This window comes from Poeciliopsis prolifica, unplaced genomic scaffold, assembly GCF_027474105.1.
Source record: "Poeciliopsis prolifica strain line A6 unplaced genomic scaffold, Auburn_PproV2 SCAFFOLD002, whole genome shotgun sequence".
In the NCBI taxonomy this organism is placed as follows: domain Eukaryota; kingdom Metazoa; phylum Chordata; class Actinopteri; order Cyprinodontiformes; family Poeciliidae; genus Poeciliopsis; species Poeciliopsis prolifica.
Window position 1 is genome coordinate 11,584,358 of NW_026562377.1, and position 26,104 is coordinate 11,610,461.

The 26,104-nt window shown below is 36.5% G+C and overlaps 2 protein-coding genes across 2 annotated transcripts; one reads left to right on the plus strand and one right to left on the minus strand.

The window, feature by feature from the left end:
- Positions 1-1,268: 1,268 nt before the first annotated feature.
- On the minus strand, positions 1,269-5,642 carry hykk.2 (hydroxylysine kinase, tandem duplicate 2). Its single transcript, XM_055058238.1, has 5 exons — positions 5,553-5,642; positions 4,862-5,167; positions 3,921-4,063; positions 3,558-3,738; positions 1,269-3,440 (listed from the first exon to the last, which is right to left on the minus strand). The coding sequence occupies exons 2-5, from the start codon at positions 5,163-5,165 to the stop codon at positions 3,004-3,006; spliced, it is 1,065 nt and encodes a 354-aa protein (XP_054914213.1). The 5' UTR covers positions 5,166-5,167; positions 5,553-5,642; the 3' UTR covers positions 1,269-3,003.
- Positions 5,570-26,104, plus strand: nmur1a (neuromedin U receptor 1a). Its single transcript, XM_055058226.1, has 4 exons — positions 5,570-5,656; positions 16,555-16,668; positions 22,645-23,586; positions 24,962-26,104. Exons 3-4 carry the CDS (start codon positions 22,671-22,673, stop codon positions 25,351-25,353), a joined length of 1,308 nt encoding a protein of 435 aa, XP_054914201.1. The 5' UTR covers positions 5,570-5,656; positions 16,555-16,668; positions 22,645-22,670; the 3' UTR covers positions 25,354-26,104.

Consider the following 26,104-nt stretch of genomic DNA (forward strand, 5'->3'; position numbering starts at 1 on the left):
TCATTGTGTGCCTCATCAAAGGGCAGAATGAAAAAATGTATTTTAGGCTTTTTCTACTATAGACTTTATAATTTAAATAACACCAAAAAAAAATCTAAAATAAAAGAAGTGTCCTCTTTTCTGGATGAAACAAAAACAAAACATTCATTTTTATAGAGTATGTCATACCATCAACTTAAACATCCCAACTTTAAATTTTCAGACTGCAGAATCTGCGTTAGTATTTCCATAACCGCTGTGTCTACATTGAGATGTGGTTACAAACAAAAACAAACATATTACGATTTTACACTTGGAATTACAAGTGTAAAAGCATGACTTCACCAAGTAATGTAATGTTTAATGTGGGCCAAAAGGTGAGCCTGAGAGAGGCAGTGGTGTTTCACCATAAAACACTCCTCTCCTCATTCTCATTGCAGATGTATGAAAGCTGAAACTTATTTCTTAATCCCCTCAAGCGCTTTCTATCCACAGCACTGGCAGCCTGCACTGCTGATTACTCTAACTGCAGCCACATTAATCTATAAATTCAACCATATGTAAGCCCAAGCATAATGTTGGCTGTGAAGTTAACGAGTTTAACCTAATAACCTAAACTTTACCATCTGTGTCATTATAAACAGCTGAGTTGATTAGGACTTCTGCGCTGAGTAACACTGACAGGTCTGCATACCTACGCTGAAAGCTGAATACTGTAAAATTTGATACGCTGCAGATAGAGCTATTGCTTTTCCTTTCTACATGGTTGTCAGTAATCAGTGAAGTTCCTACTAAAAGAAGTCTGTAGTGCTCTTGATATTAGTTGTACCTAAAAGAAACACTGAAGACACAATGAAAAATATGTTTTCTCACAATGACTAAATGACTAGCATTTAAACAAACATGTGACTGTCCTGTCAATCTTCTGTAGATCAATGCAATGTTAAGAAAATGTTTTTAACTTGCACTTTTTTAGGACTTAAAGACTGGAGTGATAATGAAACATTTTTGATTTGGAGATGTTTCTAAAACAAAACAAAAAAAAACGATTGTCATTCTATTTTCATCTTGCTTGAGTTGAGCTTTACCCCACTATTAGTACTGCGATACTTTAGTTTTCTCAAAAAAACAGTTTAGTTCAAAATTATTTGGAAAATGTATTAACACAGCTCAATTCAATCCAGTTTTGGATACTTTGCAGAGTCACAAAGTATGGTCACAAAGGTGGATGTTGGACAGGCAGCTAGTTCATCACAGGACAACATAACGACACACAGGACTTTGCTTTTTGAAATTAAAATTATTTATTGCTATGCTGTACTTTCATTTATCCCCATTGAAAGTTTTATTACAGTGGAGTTGTAAAAGCCACCACACGAGGGCAGTATTACATCATATTTTATCTAGACTGCTGGTATGGTATTATTCTACATTAATAATACAAAAAAATCAATAATTTATCAGAAACCAAAGAGGTTCCATAAGAACAACATACATGTGCAAGTCAGAATAGGAAAAGTTCACCTGACAACTCTGTGTGATCATTTTATTCTAGATCCTGAACATGAAGCATCTTCTACATGAAGTGTAGAAGATGCTCTTAAGCTTTTAAGAACTTTTAAGCACCTCATTTCACCTGGTATGGTTGAAATACGGTACACTGAAAAATATAAAAGCATGTCCAATAAAGATGCATTAGTGATAATATAAAGATGGAAAAGAAAATGTTCAGCTATTTATTTGTAAATCATTGGAATTAACAACTTTAAGTTGTGAAATTCTTGTAAGAATAAACATTACTAGAAAGAAAAGTTTCTAACAAGGCACAGAAATTATCGCAGATTCCAACATTTGTTGCTTTTTTTTAAAAGAAATGTACAAAATCAAGTCACTTCTCCTCACATTCAATGTGAAATATTCCCAAATGAATGTTTTAAATGTGGACCAATGTTTTATGGAGGAGAAATTATTTCCTTCTTAATTGAATTTTCTTTTACAAAATTATCTTGACGTATAATATTTTCTTGGAAATCAAATACATAAGTGCCTTATGATATAATAAATGCAGTTATTTTAGTAAAGCATTGAATACTAAAATAAAAGGCATTGTTCACAAGAGAGTGACTGTTATTTAGAGCAGGTCTCACTGTACTGAAGTTCTAAAAACCCAAAAGACTTGACGCCTTAGCACTCAGTTAATCCAGAAACTGGTGAAATATTCTCTGCTAATCATATTTTAGGATACGGTTTCAGGTGTATCTCAAAAGTTAAAATATCATTCAAAAAAATAGTAATTCTATTTAAAAAGTGAAACTCAAATTCAAAACACATGTACCGATTTGTTTCAACAATCTATAATAGTGTGATCTGCACAGCCAAAAGAAAATACTGTAATGTGAAATTTCCACAGCAAGTGGAAATCTTGGGGAGCCATGCCACCTGCTGATGCTGACTTACTGCTTATTGTCAAGTCCAAAGTGAGCACAGACATATCTACCAGGAAATATTAGAGCACTTTATGCTTCCATCAAAGTTTTATAGAGATGCTGAGTATATTTTCCAGTAGAAGGCACCAAAACATACTTTAAAAACCAATGGTATCACCGTGTATAATGACAACAAGCCTAATCTAAACACCACAAAAATATCTTTAGGGTATGATCAAGAAGGTAGAACCAGGCATGCAGACATTACAGTTATTCAAGCAATCTGGGCTTTTTTCAGCACCTGAGCAAAACTGATCACTTCCATGCCATGATCCAGTAATTCACTCCAGAGGTCCAGACAAAGAGAATAAACTGTATCCTATGTGAAAATATATCTAAAACTATTTTGTTTTTACATAATATGCTATTTTATTTTGGGTTTTAATTATCTATGTGCCATAATCATCTGACTTAACACTGTGTACAAATCATTATACATAATTATTAATCGTTATAATTTACTGCAGTATTTCTTTCATTCTTTAACTAAAGTTAACGAACGAAAGGGTTTGAATAGATTATTTATATATTTTTCTATTCAAACACTGAGCTGAGCAGCATGGTCAAACCAAACCTTCTCCACATGCTCTTTGCCCAATTCCCAGATCCTGTGGAGGATCTTAACTCCCTTTCTGGAAGTCGTCATGAGGTACTCTTCGTTTTCTGGGTGCAGCATCACAGAATACCTTGCCATAACCAGTGACTGGCAGAAGCGGGAGAGCACCAGCACATAGAGGGAGTCTTTCTCGTCCTTGTTGAGGGGGATGAGACTTTCCCAGCCTGCGAGGACAGGCCCACCCACCTCGATGGGATCAGGATGCTCAATCATCATGTACATTATGGTGATGGCAAGTTCATTAATGTAGTAGCCACTGTTCATGTCCCCAAAATCAAGGATGCCAGAAATCTTGTAGCCCTGATTGTCATCGGGTTGCACGAGAATGTTGAGGTCATTGAAGTCACCATGATTAATACCTTACAACAGAAAGGAAACAGCTTTACTAAAACCTTTAGCTCATCTGTGCCTGCATTAAATCTTCAAAAGGAACAAAAAAATTTCCAACAAGGATTCAAGCAAATAAATGTACTCACATTTGCGAAAATTGGATCGTCTGGGGATCACAGAGTTTTTGTATTGATCAATAACAGATTTCACAACCTCCTGAAGTGGATCTCCGTCTAGTACACTCATGTATCCTTCCAGGAGGCAAATGTTTGACAGGCTCCAGATAAAGTTCTTCCTCTCGAGAATGCCGAGATGAGGGTGCTCCATCTAAAATGAAAACTAAAGCAGCTAAGTAAAATAAGAATGTACATAGTCAGCTTGTTTTAGTTTTGAAAGCTTAGCAGTGCAAGATGCACTCAAAGTAATGAAACAACTTCAAACATTTTCATTAGCAGCATTTTTGCTTTAAAATAAAATGTTAAGATTTCGCTGGAGTGTATCCATCTTACCTTTTGAAGGATTTCATCCATTCTAGCAGCCATCCTGCCAGTCTCATATAATAACAGTGGTGTAAAAGGAACCTTAGAAATAGTCACTCCAGGTAAATAAGTCAGCAGCCGGACCAAGTACTTCTGACAGCCATACCCACAATCTTTCACAGAAAAAGACAGAAGTATCCTTGCGATTATTTTCCTCAATCTTCAACCATACAAATAAAGAACTAATGTGCTGTGATCTTTTACAAAGGAGTGTTCCTTATTACAGCTGTATGTGGCTATCAATGTTAATGAGGTTGTGAACTTGTGACCCTGGGAGAGAGAAAGGGCTTGGAGAGAAACTACAGACATTGTTTTCTGTATGCCAACGCAGGGTGTCTGGCACGGCGTAAGATCAAGGTCCCTCGCTGCAGCAGATAATATTAAGTATTATTCTATTTTACACATGACTGGAAAATAAACCCCTAACAACATACAAAATTTCAGAATTTAAATAATTTAATGAAGCAACCTGAAATAGCTACAGTGCCTCACAAAAGGTATTTACGTTCATTGCAGCGACAAAACATCTATGAGATTCATTGGAATTTAGTCGTCAACACTAAAGATTGCGTCATATTCGAAGAGATCTGTAGTGCAATTTCTAAAGAACCAGCTAAATGCAAAAACTCTATCCACTCAAATCCCCTTTCAAAATGAGTTTGCACCACTGAGATCACAATAGCAATTTCAAAAGCAGCGTGACATGAATCAATGTTTCTATGAAAGACAGAACTACAGCTAAAACTAAACTAGCATGAATCCATCTTCAAGAGAAGACATACACAAACCTGATGAATGCTTAGACTTAACTCGCCTTCAGTCCTAATATAAGCGTGTGTTTCAAAGCAATTGGAAGACAGGTCTGTGTCTTTCAGCTCCACTCCACAAATTTGAACTAATTTGACTCATACCCATTTCTTCCAGACTCATGAGTTGTCCTGAGGTGGTAGGCACGGCTGTTTGAGCAGGAAGTCCATTCTGGTAGAGAAAGGACATGGCATGGGTCTGCAACTCAATGATGGTGGGGTTCTTACTGTCCTCCGTGTTCATGATTTTTAGGACGTACTCGCCACCCTCAGTGGGAGCCACATACAGGTTCTGGTCATCATAGCTGGGCAGAGGGCGTATTTCTGAAGTGGTCAGGTTGTAGAGCCTCTTCATGACCTCAGATACCTGAGAGGGGCTGAAGTTGGGCTGGGCGTTCTTCCCGGACATTTCTAACAAATGATTAAAATCAACATGTTAGCAGAGGTATTATTAAATGCACATGTACTATACTAAATCTGCATAGAGCCACTAAACACCAAAGTTACAAACTATTGTTGTCGCTTAAGAAGTCAAACTACATAAGCGTACTTCAATAAAATATTAAATGCAGTTATTTAGCCGCCGTATGTTTACGTTCATTCATAAACTTCTTATGAAGGCAGCTGTTTTCACTTAAAGGAAGAGTCCCTGCTCCTGAACACGCTGTAAACTTTGAACTTTGAGCAAAGACACTCACATGCTCGTTATGTCATCACATTCAAGCAATAAGCCCAGAAACACGGGAACTATGACCTGCAACATTAGCAGACATGCTACCCTTAGTAAGTTACCTACCGTCAGCGGAATAAAATCAGAGAGTACGGCTCTTCTCGAGTAATTGGCAGCACAGTGTAGTGCTTCTCACCAAATGCACCATGTGACTCATAAAACGACATCCGGTGAGTTCCTTCAAAATAAAATCCTCACAAATCTTTTGGATCTTGGACAAAAAAACCTCCAGCGTAGGATCTTGATTCCCTGAAATGTGTATAATATTTTTGGTTGCTTGTCTGTACAGTTGTTAACACTCCCAGTGCATGCTTGTCTTATCTACGGGTTATCCAGCTTCCTTCCTCAGTAAAAACAAAACATGCCTGTCAGATTAAGTACTACAAATTTCCCTAAGGTCTATGTTTTTGTGTGTGCATTTGTCCCATGTGTCTCTGTCCTGGTGAGAGACTTTTGAACTGGCCAGGATGTAAAGACGGATAATTATTGTTTGTTGTAGTAGTAGTAGTGATAGTAAAAGTAGAACTATGAAAAAAGTATTCATTAGCATGGGCATCACCACAATAATAGGGGTTTACAGTTTTATTCCAGACAGGGGTTGAAGGGAAGGATGGACAGGATGCGGATGTGGTCATGTAGAAGATTTACTTTTGAAGGACTAGGTGAAGATTCAGAATATGGTGAAAAAGTTTTTCCAGCACCACTTTTTATGACTTCACAATAATACTCTAAAATACTCTATTTCATCAAATTCTGATATTTTGAGTGGAAAAAATGAAGAAAGGTACAATATTTCTCCAAAAGAATAATTTTACTGGTGAAATATTGACGTTTACATAACCAGTGGGGCTTTTCTTTGATTTCATCATGTTTTTGCAATTGAGTTTATTGTAAATTACTTTAAAGTACTATCAAAAAGAACTGGGATTTTTTTTTTTTTTTTCATTCTGTCAATGAACGCTCATTTTATCTTTCATTGACATCTCCTTTCTGAAAAACAGGCCCATATGGCCCCAAAGGCCTCACTAACTGTTTTCCAGCTTGTTGCTAAATTTGTTTGTCTGCCATTTGAAGCTGGGAGGGAAGCTGACGGTAGTAGATCACTCTGCTTGTTGTGGCTAATCTTGCTGTTCTTGTGTCATGTTATGTGAAGGTTCTAATAAAACGTACAACACGAAAAATATTAAATCAAATAACTTTTCCAGTGAAGCATTTCTAGATAAGTTTAATAAATAAATGTTGAAAAGACATTTAGAATCAAAAGATTTTTAGAATTTTATGTTTTGATGGATACAGGTAATTGATTGCATGTAGGAAAACAGATTTTAGAAGAATGAAGGTGTAGTGAATTAATGCACTGAACCCAAGCTACAGAAGATTTTTTTTCTGGTCACTGCTCAGTTTAAACATCTATTTAGTCTTATTTAGGAACATAAAAAAATCTTATTACAAAAATTGGCTTGTCCAAAGTTGTTTCCTGACATGCAAATTATTTTTGTCTGACTTGCAAGTAAAACATCCTGCACAGCCTGCATGACCTGTCCATTTTATTTGGCTGGCTAATCTTATTTAGCATGTCTGATCTTGCTCGTCATCAGATCCACTCGGGTTTTATGCAAATTTTATGGTTGTTGCTGTGGGCTTCTAAAATGGTTCACAGCAAAATTGATGCTTATACCTTGCACAACCCTGAGCTAATGGTTGCGCAACAGAGATATTTGCAAAAACAGAAACACCTAAACGAAAGAGTCTGGGAGGATTTTTACCGGCAAAATGGACATAACTCAAAGTATAGTGATAGAGATGAATGAGTGAGAGGTGGCTTCTCTATCTTTTCCACACCTAGATCATTTCTATTGATCTTGCTGTTCTTGTTTCATGTTATGTGAAGGTTCTAATAAAACCTACAACACTAAAAATATTAAATCAAATAACTTTTCCAGTGAAGCATTTCTATTACAGCTGGTGAATGAAGGTGTAGTGAGTTAGTTGCACTGAACCCAAGCTACTGAAGATTTATTTCTGGTCACTGGTTGTTTTAGGCATCTATTTAGTCTTGTTTAGAAAAATAAAAAGTCTTATTACAAAAATTGACTTGTCTAAAATTGTCTTTATGTACCTTGTAAGTAAAACATCCTGCACAGACAGCGTCACTTGTCCATTTTATTTGACTGGCTAATCTTATTTTTCAAATATTCAGTTGTTCCATTGCTTTCATAGACTTAGCTTCTATTTCTGTCAAAGGTAACCAGTATTTCAATTATATTTAGCTCTCTAACTCTTACTTTAATAAGAAGAGTTTGAAACTGGAGGAAGCAGCTGAGCCTTAGCACTCACCGACAGCTCTGTATGGGATCCGAGACCAGAGGAGGTACTGCAGCAGACAGTAAAACAAAAGAAAGTATCGTCTTCAACATGGAGCCTTTAAAACCACAAAATAAAATCAGAATATTGTTCTAGAAAACTCTGGTTCTGACCCTTAAGTTAAAATTATAATACTTCCCAAATATTCAATTTCTACATATTTATAGGTTCTCAGTCATCCAAAGGCATGAAACATGAACATATTTTTAAACCACATTTTATGTTGCATTTGACTGTAACTTTGCCGATACCACCAAAATTGCCCTTGAAAAATTTCCCAGTTTATGTCCCCCCTAATAATCAGATGGGATTCACGCCCTTGACTTCATCTTTGAATTTTAAATTAAATTTTAATTTAAAAAAAAAATTCAATTAAATTAAAAAAATATATCCTTTGTGGCAGATACAGATGTACTGTTATTGTGCTGTAATGCATGGATGGTCTTAAACAATGCATTTATTTAGGTACAAACTTAACTTTACAGTTTTAATATATCCTTATTAATTCCTGGCTAAAATTACTTTTTAACACTGTAGCAGCAGGCTCTTCCCTGCTGCTACTTGCCCAGCATGCAACAAGTTAAAGTGGCTGCCTCTGATTTAATCAGAGACAGTGTTCTTTAGTTCGATGAATCTGCTTAATGGTTCTGGGGTGACATTATAATTTGCTGCTGTAATCACAAACCCAGCAAGTATGCTGCTTGCCACAAGAGGTACATTAAGATTGAAATTAGATGAGAGGGGTCCAGCTCACATTTAATGATATTTTAAAAATTTTATTGCGTTTTCACACACCGTTAAGGCATCACAAATGATAAAAAGGTTTCAGCAAATGATACATTGGTTTATGTTTACTTATAGCTAAATAGAGGCCATTTTATTGGTCTAATTCATTCATAAGCTCATCCACCACAAAGGGCATTGACTTAAGAAATCTTGCCTGTGCATAACAGTGAGTCTTGTCTTTGGCTGTGTGTGTCTACGTCTTTTGAAGTGCTTTGCCAGATTTGGGTAGGGTGTGTATGCATGTCATGCGCATTTCAGTGATTGGCAATGAGGTTCATTGCCCGCAGTCATCTTCGACAACCTGTCACAAAGCATTCTTCCTGAACAACAAGAGGCGAGGCTTGAAAACTGCGTCAGCTGGTTGGGTCGAGCTGGAGCTTGTCTGGCAAAGCACAAAACTACAGTTCATGCCACTAAGGGAGAAACAATGTTGCAAGCTCTGAATGAAAACGGATTCATTTTTCAGTTAGCGACACTAACGAAATTTTGACAAGTCCTTAATTTATTGTTTATGTTGTTGCTGTTTGAACCACTTAGATGCTACTGTGATGAAATGCTGTGAGCCTTTTAATGCTCATTTTTGTCTTGCTTTCATAAAAATCAAAGTTTCGTGGACTGCTCTTTGTAATTTAACCCCCTCACAGAGAAAAGAGATGTGCTCATAATTAACATGCAATGTGTCTCTAGACTCCATCTGTCCTCTTCTCCATATTTATGAAATGGCCTTTGGCTTGTCTATCCAGCCCCATTATACACTCTCTTCTGCTCATGACTTGATCAAACGCGGCATGAGCAACACACGTCTAAGTTGGTGATTGTAAAACAGACACCGCTGAAAATCAGCTTTGGCCTCTTGCATATTAATTTGTTCCAGTAATAAACAAGAACAGAACATTGATCGTATTTCTTAACATCGAGGATATAGCTTACATTCTGCCATGCCTAATTTAGTGCAGCTTCAGCAACGTTTCCATAAGTAATGGGACCCACACCTCAATTAAAAGATCTCTAGATTTTCATTTTCAAGTTTTCTTGAGCATTTTTCTGTTTCCCAACAGGCAAGATACATTAAAAACAGTCACCTAGTTAAATTGAATGTTAAGCAACAGGAAGGTTATTACTTGCTCTGAAAAGCAAAGTTCCCTGCCACTGATGAAAATCGCTTTTTTAATTGGTCACCTCCACAAGCCCAATTAATAAGTTCCACCATTTCCAGGACATAGATTTTCTCTTAGGTAATTTTGTTTTACTTTATTACCCAATTTTGTCTATGTTGTATGGACTATTTTATAATATTTACCATGAGCCAAGTCATTAAGTCTATGGCTTATTTCTCTGCCACTGTAACATGTTCATGTACACAGATTTTGAATAGGAAGTTAGACACATTGTGAAGAAATTGTTAGGGTTAGGGTTACAATTTTTTCCCTATATTTACTTTTTATCCACTTCTGCAATGGTAAAATATGTTTTTCTGATGTGGCACCGGCCTGCAATAGAGGATTTTGTAATGAACGACCCAGGACTGAACCCAAGAATTGTCTGTTCTAATCAGGTGTGAGTATGACACTGACCCAGAAAGCCCAACGCCTTGGAAACAGCTCCAAATGCTGTTAGAGATATTCTGATTGCTTCGCTTGAGCTTTTCTTGCTGAAACTGAAACGTAAACGTTTCATAAAGCCAGTTTATTTTGTAGCTAGCTGCTCGTTTCAAATTGAAAACGGCAAAGTCTTTAAAACCTGCATAGAAAATTCCTCAAATTGTTTTCACAGTCATTTTTATATTCCATATAGCATCCACTCTGCTTTTACAATAAGCCTGAAATAACTACACCTTTTCTGTCAAACACTGCTCAAACTTATGTGATCTAACTAAAGCGATTGTGCCAGTTAAACTGCTCCTGCTCACAAAGAATTGATGAGAATGTATGAAAGAAGTAGGATTAATATGAAGTACATCTCAAATACAAATGTCAATGCACTTGCTTCTGGCACCAAAAGTAAACACGAGGAGTACATTATGGATTCACATTTTCTGCAACAATGCTTTGATCAGTGGGACATGTCAAACTAACATTCACATGGATAGAAAGACCCAAGGTTTCCCAGCCAAATATTGACATAAATATTACAATATCTCCGGTTGTATCTTGGTACCATGTATTGACTACGTGTACCTGGCCATCCAAGTGATGTAAAATAAAAAAATATCCATTAGTTCAGTCTGGTTTTTTCATTTGCTCTATAATGCAAATGATAGAGCATTTGCTCCATTGTTGATTCCTTTGTCAATAGAAGAGGGTCAGTGTAGGCAACCGTACAGCCCTATTCTCATCAGTAAAGAAACTCTGCATTCTGTCATTTTTCAGTCATAAGCAGCTTTAACTTCTTCAGTAATTCATGTTGCAGTAGCTCAAGATCTATTTGCTCAACAGCGAAAGTGAAAGTTTCCCACCATTCTTTGTGAACCCAACACATGGGAATGCAATTAAAACAAATGTAAAAGCGACAAAAGTAGAACATTTTTTTATTTTTGTTACCGGCTTGTGCATATACATGTACAAGCTCAACATTTCACATACCTAAATTTCACCAATTGCTTGGTATCACTCAAGTCCCAAAAATGTCACTCCCCAAATGTCACTCCTCATATGTCAACCCCATGATGGATGGAGCCAACTGTTTAAGCTTTAAATAAATTAACAAAAAACAACATGGTCTGTAGAGGGCCTTATATTTATAGAAGCTCAGGAGTTAATGAAATCAGCAATTCCATTGTTGATTTAATTGATGTACCTATAAGAATGATAGGTAGACCAATGGAATAAAAAAGACGGTCAGGCGTAACAAAAAATATAAAAGGTGTGACGATAATGATTATAATTTTGTGGGCTGGCAGTAGGTCCATGGTGATGCTTCTCACAGATTAACCACTAGAGATGGGCGCCAGTGGCACTGGTGACCTCGACAGAATTAAGCAGGTACAAAATAATGAATGAATAATTTAGTTGTGGCAGCAGTAGTGTCAGCAGATATGAGCTGAACAATTTAAATGGCTATGCTTGATCCGATGGTATTTGTACCGAATAATTTTGAATTCTTGTCTGAAACCACATTATTATCCCCATTTTGCGCGCTGCCATTCTTATGCTAGATTATGAGACTCTCAAGCAAGATTCTTGCCTTATCGGTTCTATATAAATCTACCACACAATGCAGTTCTGAAAAAAAACATGAAGGATTCACAAAATGAGTTTGAAATTAAATGGGATGTGGTTGGATCGAGGGCACCACAATGTGCCATGTATTGTGAAACCATCATTCACTGAAAACGATGAGTGTAAGAAGAAGAAAGGCAGGGCGACCGTGTATTAACATCCATCAGGGCTATGGAGCTTTGGTTATTTTCTGTTCCAGAAAAGCATGAATGTCATTTCATACCTTTATATCAGGAATATTATTCACTTCTTTTGTCTGCCTGCATTTGACCTGAATTGAGGACTTCCACGTTGTTAAAATATAAAATTGTAGAATTACTGCAAAACAATCTGGTTCTATCATGATGTGTAACTGCAGGTATACATTTATAAAAGTCATGTGTGACATGCATTGTGTATATCTCTATTGTAAAATCCTCTAAGTTGTTTTCCTTTCAGAAAGTTCATATTTTGCACAGACAGTTTAATCAATTGAACTGATCTTAAGATGAAGAATCACACCTGACGGATGGTATTAAAACTGTAGTCTTGAATTATATTATATGTTTGCAGTAATAAAAAAATTAATTTTCATATTTATACTTAATGGTGATTCAGTAGCCTGATGTCGGGAGTAGGTATATCAGCTTTCTTTCTCCCTTCTCACCGTAGTACATCAACAAGTCATTTATTGCAAAGTGCTGATTCAGCCCATCTCTCTGTGTAATTTACAGTGACGGGCTCTGGCATTCGAACCAAGCTAAATTAAACGTTTTCTTGTTAATCTATGTCGGAATCTACCAACTATCAATGCACCGTATCACTGAACTTTCACACCCAACTGATTCAGCCTGTTTGAATACCCCTTCAACATTTTATGAACAAACACAAAGTGAAATGTTTTGCTTAGCTAGCTTTAATTGCCTTGAAATATTCTGTGCGCATCAGCTATGTGAATTAACATTGTCCAACAAAAACATTAAACTGTTTTCGTTGGACATATTTGCTGGGTTATATTTGCTAACACAGCAAATGTAAAACAAATTAAAATATCTCAAAAACCACATTGCTGGACAATATGAGAAATACGTTGCACTTGAGGTGAAAAACAACTGTCTGTGCACGTGCAACGTATTGTGACAACATTCTGACCAAAGTCTGCAGTAGTTGTGTCAGTTTTAAAGAAGAAATTTCAGGTGACAGATGAACGCTGAATGACTTGGGATTCAAACTTGATTCCAATGTACTGTGTTTCTATCGGCTGCATGACTTCACATCACATAATGACTGACCCATGCCAGGATAAGTATGGGGAGAAATCGGGAAAAGCATGTCACTACAAACTCTAGCCCTTATTTTCAACTGTTTGTTCTTGTAAGTAAGTTACAAGGTTGACAGCAAAAATAGTGTGATTATCTCTGTTGTGAGACATCATTGCCTGAAGATACTGCCAACAAAGACAGAAAAATGAAATAGGTTCAGAAAATGTGAGCCAAATTAAAGATAATGCAGACAGAGACACATGTCAAGGTTCAAGAGTCTTCTGGAGAAAAGAAATGAGAGCTGAATGTAGTTTGTCACATACATTCAATTTTGATCACACAATATTGACTGCACAATATCCCTGTTACTTGCCTATATTGGAGCAAAATGAAAACAATGCTTTTATTGAGGGATGGGGTGATGATGGGATTTTCACATGACTGTATGGATTACTCCTGTGTTCTCCTGCAGTCAAAAACATTCATGCTAGGTTCATTGATATTTCTAAATGGACATTACTAGGGTATACATATGTTTGTGAGTTTCTTTTGCTGTATCCAGCTTCTACTATCAGCTCGGAAAATCTTAAATAATTGAATATAAATTAATTATGTGCTTTCAAAATATCTATAAATGAAGAAAGTATCTTCGACTCTGGTAAATTCTGAAGTCTAATATCTACTGTGCCAAGACAAAAATGTAGAATCAAGTCCAGTACTGAAACTTTAGAAACCATAAAAATGAATGTGCTTTCTAACAGGAAAAAGAATAATCGACATCTATGTAACTCATAATTTATACTTTTGGTGGGTAAAAATGCAACATCAGAATTAAAAGCTTTTTCCAAGATTAAAAGTCCTTTAATCTTGGAAATGTTCTTCAGGTGGTAGAAGACTGACTTTGTAATTGTCTTTTTGTGTCTCTGAAGGTTCATGTTTGAGCTTCTGGGCTTGATTATTAGTATCTCACTGAAGCTGACGCTGTCTGTGTCTAAACTAAAGTAATTATCTTTGGACACAAAGAGGAACAATCAGGAAATTGTTCCTCTTTGTGTCCAAAGATAATTACTTTAGTTTTCTCTCTGTTCAGTTTGAAAAAGTTATAGCCATGCCTTGATTTGTTCAAAGCATCTACTCAGTGTTCGGATGGTTTCAGAGTCACCTGGTGACATTGTAATGTAGAGCTGTTTATAATCTGCAAAGCTATGGTAGCTAACCTTACTACTTGTTATAACCTGAACTTGCAGGAGCATGTAGATATGAAACAGGAGGAGTTCCCAGATTTAACCTTTGGGTACCCCACATGTGACTAATGTTCACTTCAATGAGTAGTTACCTGTTGACACAACATTATGCACACTCATCGCAAGCCGAGCTCTATGTGTGGACTGATGAAAAACATGTACTGATTAAGCAGACGTTCACATTGCTGATTTGTTGATGGTTGCATCACACATAATTTCCACCTCAAAACTGTAGAGTAGGGGTTCAGATCACAATAAATTAAGTTTATTTGTGCAGCACATTTCAGCAATAGGGCACTTCACAGTACTTTACATCATAAAAACACAATACTCCTCCTAGTGGGCACTTCTGCAATAACAGTTTAGGTGCCTCAATAGCATTCCTGGTAGAATGTTATTGGCAAACACATGAGGTACAGCACAAAGCGTTTAACCTGATATATGAGTGATATGCAGGCTGGACGATAAATTATTGACCGTAGCAAAGAATGTTAACCCTTGATGATATTTTTATCCATAAATAATAAGACATTTAGCCCAGGTCTGGTCAACCTCTCCCAATGGAGAATTCTGCTGAGGATTAGTGTTAGAGATATACAGGATGCTCTAGAAATTATCTAACTTTGAAGTGTCTTGCAAGGAATGTGAGCACATAACAGAAACCACAAATAGAATAATCTAACAAGGAGTGAAAGAAAAAGAAACAGTACAAACTGAGAGAATGATTGGTGGAACAATAAACAGGTGAGTTTGACTGACTGAATGTTTTATCTGTGACAACGCATGAATAGTTTTTCATCATGCTGTCATAATGTCATCGGACCACAATGCACATCGAATTAAATTAATCTGAGAATGCCATTTTGATAACCACACAGTTTGTCAAAAAAAATTAATTCAGACTTGGTTTTATTCTTATTTACACCCTATTAAAACTTCTCATGACTCCTGATTTTTCTGACTGGTTTTGAAAGACTTTAGTCCATAAACCTGTATGCTTCCTTTTGCACTGCTATTCACACACTCAACTTTCCCCATTGTGGAACAATAAAGCATTTTATTGTCAATTTGTCCTATAATAGCTTTGTACTGACTACTGACTATTTAGTTTGAAATGTATTTCATCATTTTAAGATTAGAATTCCCTCCAACTCTTGCCAAGAGAATCGATTATGACTGAGCTTTGACATTTAGAGCTCTCTGATTACAAACAAGTATGGTGTTTCCAGCATAAACTGCCAATAAGGGAAAATAACAAGCACAACAACCATCTCTACCTCCTCAGCTGGATCGACCATCTGTTTGTCACCAGCACAGAAAGATTTGCAGCAGCGCACGACACATTCTGCTGCACAGCTCTTTTTTCAGCCACATCGACCGACTCTTCACTCCATCAGCCCAAATCTGCAGTTCCTTTGCTTGTGATTTGTTGATGGTTGCATGCATATTTAGTATGAAAACTCACCTAACACCGACATACTTACATTTCCAAAGTTAAATATGGAATTGAGGAGAGAACACCCACTACAGTGAGAAGGAGATGTATATGGTGAAAGCCACAGAGCAGCAGGGTTTGGGTGTAAAGCTTGAAAGCTCAAAGGCATTTCAACAGTAGGAAGTAAATAAATAAAATGTACCTGCAAATAAAGACAAAGGAACCACCTATTTTCATTTTGAGTGGCAGGTGTATCCACTCGGGGGTCTGTCACCTTGCTGTTATGAGTCACTTGCGCAGTTGTTCCTGCTCACCATGTTTCCAGTTACGGGAACAAGCCTCTGTCTTCTGTAGGGGAGACATACTCACATCGGCAGGAGCAAAACTCCTGCACCGTAGGAGCTTCTTCTTCCTTCCTGCAGCAGGCGAGTGAAACACTGCCCAAATCCCACATCAAGGAATAAAGAAAATTCCACTCCACATGTGGTGGCACACAATAAAGCAGTAAAATATTATACTTTTCAGAAAAGCATTAAAACCTGATGCATTGGGGATTTCTGACATGACAACAAGCTGCAATCAAAATATCATATTCCCACTTAAAACTTCAGTGATTGCCTAAAGCTGCAGAGGAAATGTAGAAAGAATTGAACATGTAGGTTTAAATTCACGTGTGTGTGAGAGAGAGAGTAGAAGAGAGATAGGGGGCGAGGGATAGAAGAGAGAGAGAATGTGTGTGTGTGTGTGTGTGTGTATTTTATGTATGTGCATGATTTGCAGTCAGGCTTGAGGAGAGAGCAACAGACGAGGTGGAGAGTGGACTCAGATGACACCACACCACAGCCTCTAATCTCTGTTTACAGCAAGGACCCTCAGCAAAGCAACTCATTGCAGGTAAGAAGATTTATGTTTTCTGAAAAACACACATTCTGAATCCTAGGATGAGTTACTTTAATGGAAACCCAAAATCTACAAAAGATATATATTTATATATATATTTCAACCTTTCAGTTTATATCCTTCGTTGATGTGTGGCGTATAGCACCGTGTGTGGATCACATCATAAATGAGCAAATAAAATCCAAACACCACATTTATGAATCACATTTTTACCATATTCCTGCTATATAATAAAATAACTAAGTCAAAATTCTGGTTTCCTTTGATGTATTTAAATTGATTTATTACACTATTTTAAAGTTAGAATGAATTTACTTGGGTTTATACAAAGAAAAACCGACATTTTATCTTTGTTATTGATAAAGTAATAGATTGAGACATTATATAGGTTTAACAATAGAGTTGTAATATAATTCCTGCCAAGTCTGTCGATTAATAATATGAAAAGTGGTATTATGTTAAAGTCAACCACTAAAGCCCACAGAAATCTCTTGAAATGCGGACAAGCATGATTTTGCAATTAAAAACTGAATTTTGTTTTTCTCTCTGAACCTTATTTTGATGTTGGCGACTATAATTTCATTATCGAAACAAATTAATGATAAAATAAGATGTATTTGTATTATTTGTTTCCTATGCAGCTGTCCTGCTTTAGAGAAAGGTGCTTTGGAAGAAAAAATGACTATGAACAGTGAAGCTGTCAGAAAAGCCTTGCTTTCTGTTTGAGAACAATCTAAAGAAATATCTAAAGAAATATCTAAAGAAAAAATGTCTACGTGGTTCTGTTATTTCCAAATAGAGAGGTAGATCTGTGCTGCGTCCTCTGCATGTTTAATGGACAAGAACTGCTTCTCATGCAAATGAGTTCTTAAAATGAACCACAGAAAGAATGAAAACTTCCTGTTTGGAGTAATGTCCTAAATCTATTTTGACCCTGGACAACTGATAGAGCGACAGGTTACTTTTATATTTTATGATGGGTTCACTTCTTTCAAGGTAGTCATTTATAATTTAAACTGCTGATTTTGATTATTCATGACAGCATGTGTGAGAAAGAACGAAGACAAAATGTGTTCAAACTTAAATGAATTAGATATTAACATTGTTATGTATAATTGCAAAAGAGAAAATGTTGCCTTAGTGGATATCAGATTTATTTTTCTCTGGTCTTCTCCCAAACTAGGGAATCAGTTTCCTTTTAAAAATCATTAAGACGGGGTACAGATTTGTTTGTTGGAAAAGTACTCACCATCGAGAGATTAGGTGTGGCAGCTGCTTCATTTGTCTTTCTTTAATCATTCTTGGGTACTGATCAGATATTCCTGGACTTGATTTAGGTAAAATGACTCTTAGGGGGGGGGGAATATTGTCATTAAACATGCTGGCTTTCTAAAAGCCCAAAGTATTATGATTATTATTATTATTTTTGTTCTTTCAGGTTAATATGCTTATCATCTTTGAAGTGTTGTACACGAGTTACTGAAATTTTAATCCTTTCACAGGCTGCTGTTTTATGCAAAATATCAAACCTGCCCACAGGGCATATTGGTAATTACAATCTAAACACATTAAAACGTTTTGCTAACTAAATACATTCCTTCTCTAAAATGTTACACAACATTATCCTGTTTGCTTCACAAAAACACATAATTGACCTCTTCCTTTCACAATTTCATGCTCATGCAATTTCAACCTCTGCACAGTGGATGCTGTCATATCAATCCTTAGTTTGTGCCAATGTGCTCTGCCAAACAATATCAGTTTATTGCTCTTGGTAATTGAATCTTTTTGATTAACTATGAAGATAAAGCAATCATAACACTGCCGAAATTTTATGCAAAACTATTTATTCTTTGTTACTTTTGAAGATTTTATAGCGTACTATAACACTATTAATTAATTGTACGTTTATTTTCTGAAATATGACTGATTATGCAGGATGATAATGTTCTCATTCCATACCAAGGACTTTAGTCAGCAAGAATACACTGTTCCAACATTATGAAGCTAATGGAAAGAAAATAAACCTCAAACTCACATGAAACTGAAAGGAAAAATTCTTCCTACACTTTTCTGTTGCTTACAAGTAAAATATTTATTGAACTCCTGTTAAACTAGAAAAAGTACATATGTATGCCGCCAGTCCAGAAAAGTGAAAATTTTTATGTTAATATTTCCACAACCTGTGTATCAAAAAACTCAAAAATCTGTAAAAAAAAAAAAAAAAGAAAAGAAAATGTTTTATAAAGAATTGAACATCTTTTTTTATTCTTTCCAAAAGCATTTTCTTACATAGATGACCATTTTTACAGTGATTCACATCCAAATATCAAACATTATTTGTACTCAGTAATTAAAAGTTCATTTTTAAATTTTTATTTGCGCATTTCCAATTAGATTTTTTTCTGTCAAAGATTTCCAGATCATGCAGTAAATTTCATCCCTTCATTTGTTGTCTATACTCACTTTTCCACAGTGGGGCTGCAGGAAGAAGTTGCAGTACTCAGAGAAAACCCATCTACATTAAGAACATGCTAACTCAACGCTGGGAGTTGAACTCAGGACCTTGTGCTACTGTGCAGAGCCATGCGACAAAACAGAAATTTCCTTCATAAATGTATCTCTTTTTTAAAATAAACAAAGAAACAGTGTAAAGAAAGAAATGCTTATTTTAGGTTTTAATAAAATTTCTAATTTTAGTAACAAGAACTGAATTGGGATGGTCCTGCGCTGCAGCTGGTAGCTCTGTTACCTTGCAGCATGAAGGTCCTGGGTTCAAACCCAAGGATAAAGTCTTTCTGAATGGAGCTTACAAATTCTCCCCGTCCACTCAAAGCCTTTTTCCAGGAACTCCTTCTTCCCATAATTCAAAAACATGACTGTTCAGTTAATTGGTCCTTCTAAATTACCCAAAGGCATGATTGCGTACATGCATGGTTGCTTGTCCTGTGATGGACTGGTGACCTGTTCAGGGTGTACTCTGCCTCTTGCCTGATGACTGCTGGAGATACCAGCTCTTGTATAAACAACAGATGGATGGATAAATAAATTGAATTGGAATGAACTCACTCCAATTTGTATGATGGGACTGACGAAACACGCTGATCAGCTCAGTGTACCAGAAAAATCTGCTCTCTGAATTACAGCACAGGCAAAGAGTTCTGGACGTCATAGACAAGGACACAAACAACTGAGTGGAAGTTAGATATATGGAATAAGAATACAAAATTATATAAATAATTGTTTAGTCTTAACAGATTTGTAAAGTAACAACATTTTCGGTCCTCAATTGTCCAGCAAGATTAGATAGTTTGTTCACTTTTGAACTGTAAAAGTAGATCCTGCTGAGACACTGGCAGCTCAGGTGTGACGTCATCACCCTTCCCCACCGTTGACTTCTGGTGTAAACAGATCCCAGTATGAGTCCATATAAATGAAGTCAGATGGTCCATTATTAAATGACCTTATATGTCATTTGCACAGGTGATGGTAGACCAGCATTGTCATTAATACACTGATCTTCAAAGGCCGTTTGTGTGTAATGGAAACAAGCACAAAATCTCTCTAAGAGCTTTTTTTGCAAACCCATCAGAAGTTTCCACCAGTAACATATTTCCATTAATGCTTTCAGTTCAAAGAGGTAGCAATCAGACATGTTTGTTCTTGCAAAAGTTTTAGATCTAAAAAAAAGGAGAAAATCCCATTAACTGACCAAAGTTAAAGTAAAGCACAATTTTTGCCTTTTCTTGTTCAGATAGTCACACATATCAAATATTTACATATTTATATCCAGTGAGTGAATGCATTAATGTGTTTGTTCTCACAGACATTAAAAACTTTTCATGTTTTAGGTTTGTTTGAATTACAGATATTAATTCCATTTAGTAAAAGACAGAATATTGAAAGATAGAACTTATTATTTTACTAATAATCAAAAGTTTACAAAGTTACAATTCCTCCAAACAATTTGAAGAATACCAGAATATGAACACAATATGCAAAAGATCTTGTGAAGAGGATGGCAGAAGCAGGTGAAGTCAATGTCCACAGTTAAGTGACTCATTTACTGATTTTGTCTGAAAAGGCCTCTGTGAGGCCGAAGCCATGACTCTTAAAGAAATTGAAAAACTCGAAGCCTTTATTTTTGGTGAGATGTCCTGTCGCTCCCAAATTTGACAAAGAAAACAAACTGAGACAAAACTGAATGCTAAATCAGATAGAATCACCTGAACATGCAGAAAATAAAATACTTTAAGTAGTATTCATTATTACATAAATACTATGCATTTTTTAAAACAGCATTCTTTTACAAAATATCAGATTTGAATCTCTTCTTGCATCCCCTAAATGTTTACATCATATCCACTCACGTCATCCAAACAATGACTCCCATCAACTTTCTGTGCAAATGAGCTTTGAATATGCTTGAGCTCACCGAGTTGTAGTCTCCAATTAGGAAGATTTCTGAACCATATGGCTTCCTAAACTAAATCAATCACTGACTGTCAGGAGTGAACCCCCTAATCAGAGTAGACAACAGTGGATGCTGATCAAATTCACGTTTAGAGAATAACATAATGAAAAGAGTAGAAAGATGTAAATCAACCACTTTCTCAATGCAGTGACGGCTGAAACGTTCATCTGTTAAATTCTAATCGTAACTCTATTTTTGTCATTACCAGTCATTATTTATTCTTCATCAAGTATGTTAAAAATACCTCTGATGAGAACAGATGCAATTAGTTTGAATGAATCATTAGTTTCTTAATTCGTTCACAGTCGGGTAAGCGGTACAGCACACTGAGCAGTTAATTAATATCTCAATTTTCCCTTCTTTTCATAATGAGTTTAATGCACAAGCATAATGAGACCTTCACGGGTTACACACAGTTCACCGTTTCAGTTGGGACAAGAAAACAGTAGGATTTCAAATAAAATCAACAAATATAATTAAATCTGTGTCTCAGTTTGTAGTATTGCTCGATCTGTGTATGACCAATTTCCCTTAGGTTTTTGGTTCTCGAAGTTTTTTGATGTTCTATTGTAGCGTTAAGAATATTAAAAAGATACATTTGAAAGGCTTTTTTTTGTAGTTTTTCTACTTAAAAACCAAAGATGCCACAGAGTCTTTAAAGACAATATAAAAAATGTGGTCTTGATTTTCAGCTGCATTGAGTTAATGAACCGGTCTTTCCACTTTATATTTTCAGATATGCAGAAATTTGCATTTCTTGAGAATTTACATATTTTCCCTTTTCTCTTTGCAAAACAGCTCAAGCTGAAACCTAACTTATTCTTTTTATATCCTGCCACTGATTTTCAATTCAGCCCATTCCTGTATTTTGATCTGGCCATTATGACGATGTTTTGAGTGAATTAATTGCAAACTAACTTCCTTGTATCCGGAGAAGAAAAGCTTGCCAACAACACAATGCTGCCACCATCAATGACAGGTTTGAATGTAGGCCTAAAAGTTTAATAAGATCATAATCTTCTATGAGTTCGCTTCAATCTCTATATGTGTCAAAATTTTGACTTCTTGAATTCTTACTACTAAATATGTACATTTCAAATTGGTAGTTGTAAAAAATCTAGAAAACAATCTAAACCTTATTTTACTTAGCAGACAGGCATTTCTTGGTGTTGATCTGTCACATAAAGTCCCGATAAAATACATTTGAAGTTTTCAGATGTATTGTGTAAAAATTTAGGAAAGTTTGCAAAGTAGCACAAACGCATCAATGCAAATGCAGTCTTGAAACAAGTTACCTCTCTGTGACATTTGATTCCCACTTTCCATCTCTGCACAAACACAATATCTCCCCATCTACAATAATATTCACATATCTGTGAAACTGATTTGTGACTTATGATTGTCCCTGTTTCCGTATCGTCAGACATATTGTTTTATAATCTATTGTGAAGTAATGCAAATGTCACGCTTTTACTTTTGCTTTTACTGTTTTCCAGATCCTGAGTCTGATCATATCCTCACCATGTCAGATAACTGCTCTTTCGATCTAATGGCAGAGAATGAAGAGTGGCCTTGTCCTCCAGGACACCAGTGTGTTAACATGACCTCTGGCATGAATGGCAGCCATATTGGTATGGATGATTCATGTTTGACAGAGGAGGGATATCTAGAAAAATATCTGGGGCCTCGTCGATCATCTGTGTTTCTGCCTGTTTGTCTCACTTATTTGCTCATCTTCTTGGTTGGCGTTATGGGGAATGTGCTTACATGCACTGTCATTGCACGCAACAAGGTCATGTGGACACCAACAAACTACTACTTGTTCAGCTTGGCGGTGTCAGACCTGTTGGTGCTAATGCTTGGTATGCCACTGGAGCTGTATGAACTTTGGCAAAACTACCCATTTCTCCTGGGGAAGGGAGGCTGCTACTTCAAAACCTTCCTGTTCGAGATGGTCTGCTTGGCGTCCATCCTCAATGTGACCGCGCTGAGCATCGAACGATACATTGCTGTGGTGCACCCACTGAGAGCAAAGTATGTAGTGACACGTACTCATGCCAAGAGGGTCATCCTCACTGTGTGGAGCATGTCAGTGCTGTGCGCTGTGCCAAACACAAGCTTGCATGGGCTCTTCACCCTCCATATTCACTCTGCCGGTCCTGCTGGCGACATAAACCTGGAGATTCCTGACTCAGCGATCTGTACCGTGGTGAAGCCACGTTGGATGTACAACCTAACCATCCAGGTTACCACCTTCGTGTTTTTCATTCTGCCGATGATCACGATCAGCGTTCTCTACATGCTCATCGGGCTGCAGCTGAAGCGTGAAAAGATGCGACAGGCTCTGGAAACCAAGTCTGGCTTTGGAAACGACAGCTTCTGCAACATCCGCACTCAGCAGCAGAAAGCACGACGCCGACAAGTCACAAAAATGTTGTGTGAGTTCACTTTCTGTCTAATACATGACTTTTTTAACTTTCTAAAACATCTTTATCTTTACTGAATACTGCGTCATTTTTCTTGTTTTTGTTACACTTTAAGATGCCACTTGAATTTGATTTCTTTCTTTAGAAATATAATGAAAGAAGGTGCATACACAGCCTTTAAAACATTTTGTCTAACCTTTCAGCCATAAGCAGAGATTATTTATTTTTACTGGGGGAGAAGGTAACACCAGCTAATGTGTGTGTGAGACATGAAATATGATTTCGCAGCTTTAATTAAAACAGAGAAAATATAATTACAGTGTTAACAATGTAAGCTGTTTTTAGCTTCTGACACTTAAGCTCAAAATGATTCCAACCTCTGGAAGATTTTGATTTACATCTGCTAGAGTAATTAATCATTAGCGTGGCAGATTTAATTAAACATGCTGGTAATTGATAATTATACCAACATGTTTCTCCTGCTTGGAAGTAATATTAATGGTTAAACTGACCCAGACATGAAGCTGCTCGAGAATTTGTGTAGGAAGTTAAAATTAGGGTGCTGGTAACAAGACCTTTCAACCTCACAGGAGTTCATCACCAAAGATAAATTGTCTAAATACCTGTGCAAACTCTTGATTATTGAAATGCAGGCAGGCAGAAATTGTTTCACTAAATATCGAGTTGGATAAATAATTTTCAGGATGCCATGTTTTCCATTAAAATTAATTAAAACAGATAACCTTATATAACATTAGAAAAAAAACAAGAAATTATGATGTAAAATATATTTTTATTTCCCCATTATAAAAAAGCTCCTTGGATTGGATTGTGAACTAACAATATTATGCTTCCAGTAACATTTATGATCAAGTGTTTGTGCTCAGTGACTCTTTCTATAAGAACATTATCAATTGCAATCTTTAATTTGATTTTGGTTTTGTTTTCCACATTCTTTTAACCTGTTAAATAAAGTCAGCACGCAGAAAGACTTTAAAAGTGCATTGGTAAAGGTGTAACGGGAAGATAGCAGCTGTTCTGTTGTTAGACAGCTTTTTGTTTTTAAAGCTTTCAAGCCCTGATGTGATTTAATCCTTCTGCAGAGCTCTTGTATGAGAGCTCCTCTCAAACCACAGGGGGGCTTGAGGAAGAGCTCTAGGGTCTTCATGAGAGGGATAAAGTGCACATTCTGTTTTTAGACATCTTTTACTCTGACGTGAAGGATTAAAACAAGTCCAGAAAAATCATAAAATGTTGCATCATGGAAGCATAGCCCTCTGAGAGGCTTTATATTTGAGGCAAAATATGTTGGCAGCATTAATCATTGACTTACTTTCAAGATCCTTGCCACACACGTCTAATAGTCTTTGTCTTCCCTTTCTTTCAGTTGTCTTAGTGGTGGTTTTTGGGATCTGCTGGGCCCCGTTTCATACGGATCGCCTCATGTGGAGCTTCATCAGTGACTGGACTGATAGCCATCATAAAATCTTTGAGTATGTACATATCATCTCCGGCGTGTTTTTCTACCTCAGCTCAGCAGTCAACCCGATCCTTTACAACCTCATGTCCACCCGTTTTAGAGAAATGTTCAAAGAGGTCATGTGCCATCGGCCGCATCATATCAATCCGAGAAAACACTCTCTGAGTGTGACCCGGGTGACGCTGCGCAGCACCCTGAGTGACGCACCACTCAGCAACGGAGCTGCTGCTGCTGCTGAGGCTGACATAATGGCAGCTGGGGAAGGAAAACAGAAAGATGAGACCAGTTTTTCATGTTGAAGAAAATCCTCTGGGGCCATGTGAAAAGGGAAGAGCAAAAACCTGTTGTTCAGAAAAACAAGCTTGTTCTCAATCAATGCCTCCATTATCCACCGTCAGCAGCAAGGTTTACATAAATATGACAGGAAAATGTTGTCAGTGGAGCTGAATTATGTGAAAACAGCACAACTTTCTGCTAAATCATGGAAAATTTTCTAAAATGTTCTAAATATGTTATGCTAAAATGTAAAGAGTTGATCAGTAACTCATCTATCACCTATACGACCGCTAAGTTCATCTGAACACATCAAGACATGAAGAACTATGAATGTATTTTAGAATGTCTGTTTCAGGTTCTCCAGATTGAAGCCTGTGTAAAATAAGTTTCACAGCACTTTAAAAGAATAGTTTGTCTTACTTTAAATTAGTGTCTTTTCACAAATAGAAAGATCTTAAAAGGATGGTTCAGGATTTCCGAAGTGCGGGATAATATGAACTGCACATCAGAAAACCCGGACTATCCCTTTAATGCTGTTGGAAGTGTAACAAATGTTTAAATGGGACAGATATTGAAAATGTTGTATTCTACAACTTTTTTAAATGATTACAAAGGACTCATTTGAGACTGAGACACTGTATTTTCTCTGCATCTCTGCATATGCCGGTGTAATAATTGTCATCATTATTAAAATACCAACAACCATGACAGATTAGTCGTATTAGTAGTATTAATAGTGTCAGTATGAAATAGTGAAACATTATGAATGTTATT

Bases quoted from the DNA above. Each gene is read 5' to 3' on its own strand.
- hykk.2 (XM_055058238.1), bottom strand. From the start codon at position 5,165: ATGTCCGGGAAGAACGCCCAGCCCAACTTCAGCCCCTCTCAGGTATCT. The intron at 4,064-4,861 runs GTATGAGTCAAA...TTTCTGTGAAAG, and splicing joins CATGAGTCTGGAAGAAATGG to ATTGTGGGTATGGCTGTCAG. The intron at 3,739-3,920 runs GTAAGATGGATA...TTTTCATTTTAG, and splicing joins TGGATGAAATCCTTCAAAAG to ATGGAGCACCCTCATCTCGG.
- nmur1a (XM_055058226.1), top strand. From the start codon at position 22,671: ATGTCAGATAACTGCTCTTTCGATCTAATGGCAGAGAATGAAGAGTGG. The intron at 23,587-24,961 runs GTGAGTTCACTT...CCTTTCTTTCAG, and splicing joins ACAAGTCACAAAAATGTTGT to TTGTCTTAGTGGTGGTTTTT.